This window comes from Eimeria mitis, genomic scaffold, assembly GCF_000499745.2.
Source record: "Eimeria mitis Houghton genomic scaffold, Emh_scaff4130, whole genome shotgun sequence".
NCBI lineage: Eukaryota > Apicomplexa > Conoidasida > Eucoccidiorida > Eimeriidae > Eimeria > Eimeria mitis.
In genome coordinates this window covers 3,708-4,329 of record NW_013572460.1, presented here as the reverse complement: position 1 = coordinate 4,329, position 622 = coordinate 3,708, and the positions used below count along the sequence as shown (strand labels likewise).

At 59.8% G+C, this 622-nt stretch overlaps 1 protein-coding gene across 1 annotated transcript in view; it reads left to right on the top strand.

The window, feature by feature from the left end:
- Window positions 1-76: 76 nt before the first annotated feature.
- EMH_0072710 (uncharacterized protein) overlaps window positions 77-622 on the top strand; it is a gene marked incomplete at both ends in the record, with an annotated part of 3,645 nt that continues 3,099 nt past the window's right edge. The window contains one exon of the mRNA XM_013499243.1: window positions 77-622. Within this exon, the coding sequence (XP_013354697.1) occupies window positions 77-622 (546 nt within the window).

The window sequence follows — 622 nt, the reverse complement described above, 5'->3', positions numbered from 1 at the left end:
TTGCTGTTGCTGCTGCTGCTGCTGCTGCTGCTGTTGCTGCTGCTGCTGTTGCTGCTGCTGCAGGCGCCGTCACCCAATGCATCCGATGCAGCCAATTGCTCGTTTGCTGCTGCCGCCTTGCACTGCTGCTGCTGCTGCTGCTGCTGCTTCCTGTTCTGCTGCTGCTGCTGCTGCACCCGAGGAGCAGCAGCAGCAGCAGAAGCTGGAGACATACGGAGACACAGGGAAGGGGACTGCTGCTGCTGCTCCTGCTGCTGCTGCTGCCGCTGCAGCTGCTGCTCCTGCTGCTGCTGCTGCTGCAGGCATTTCATGCTTGCGGTTTATCACAGCAGCAGCAACAGCAGCAACAGCAGCAGCAGCAGCAGCAGCAGGCAGCAGCGATGGAGCGCGGCCTGTCTTGCTGCTGATCGGAGACACAGCTGGTCGTTTGTTTTATTTTGCTGCTGTAATGTTTGCTGCTTTCGACGACAGCAGCAGCTTGCTGCCGCTGCAGCAGCAGCAACAGCAGCAGCAGCAGCTCGCATGCTGCAGCAGCAGCAGCAATCGCAGCAGCAGCAGCAGCAGCAGCAGCTTCATGACCTTCAGCAGCACCAGAGACTTTGTGCTGATCAGCAGCAACACC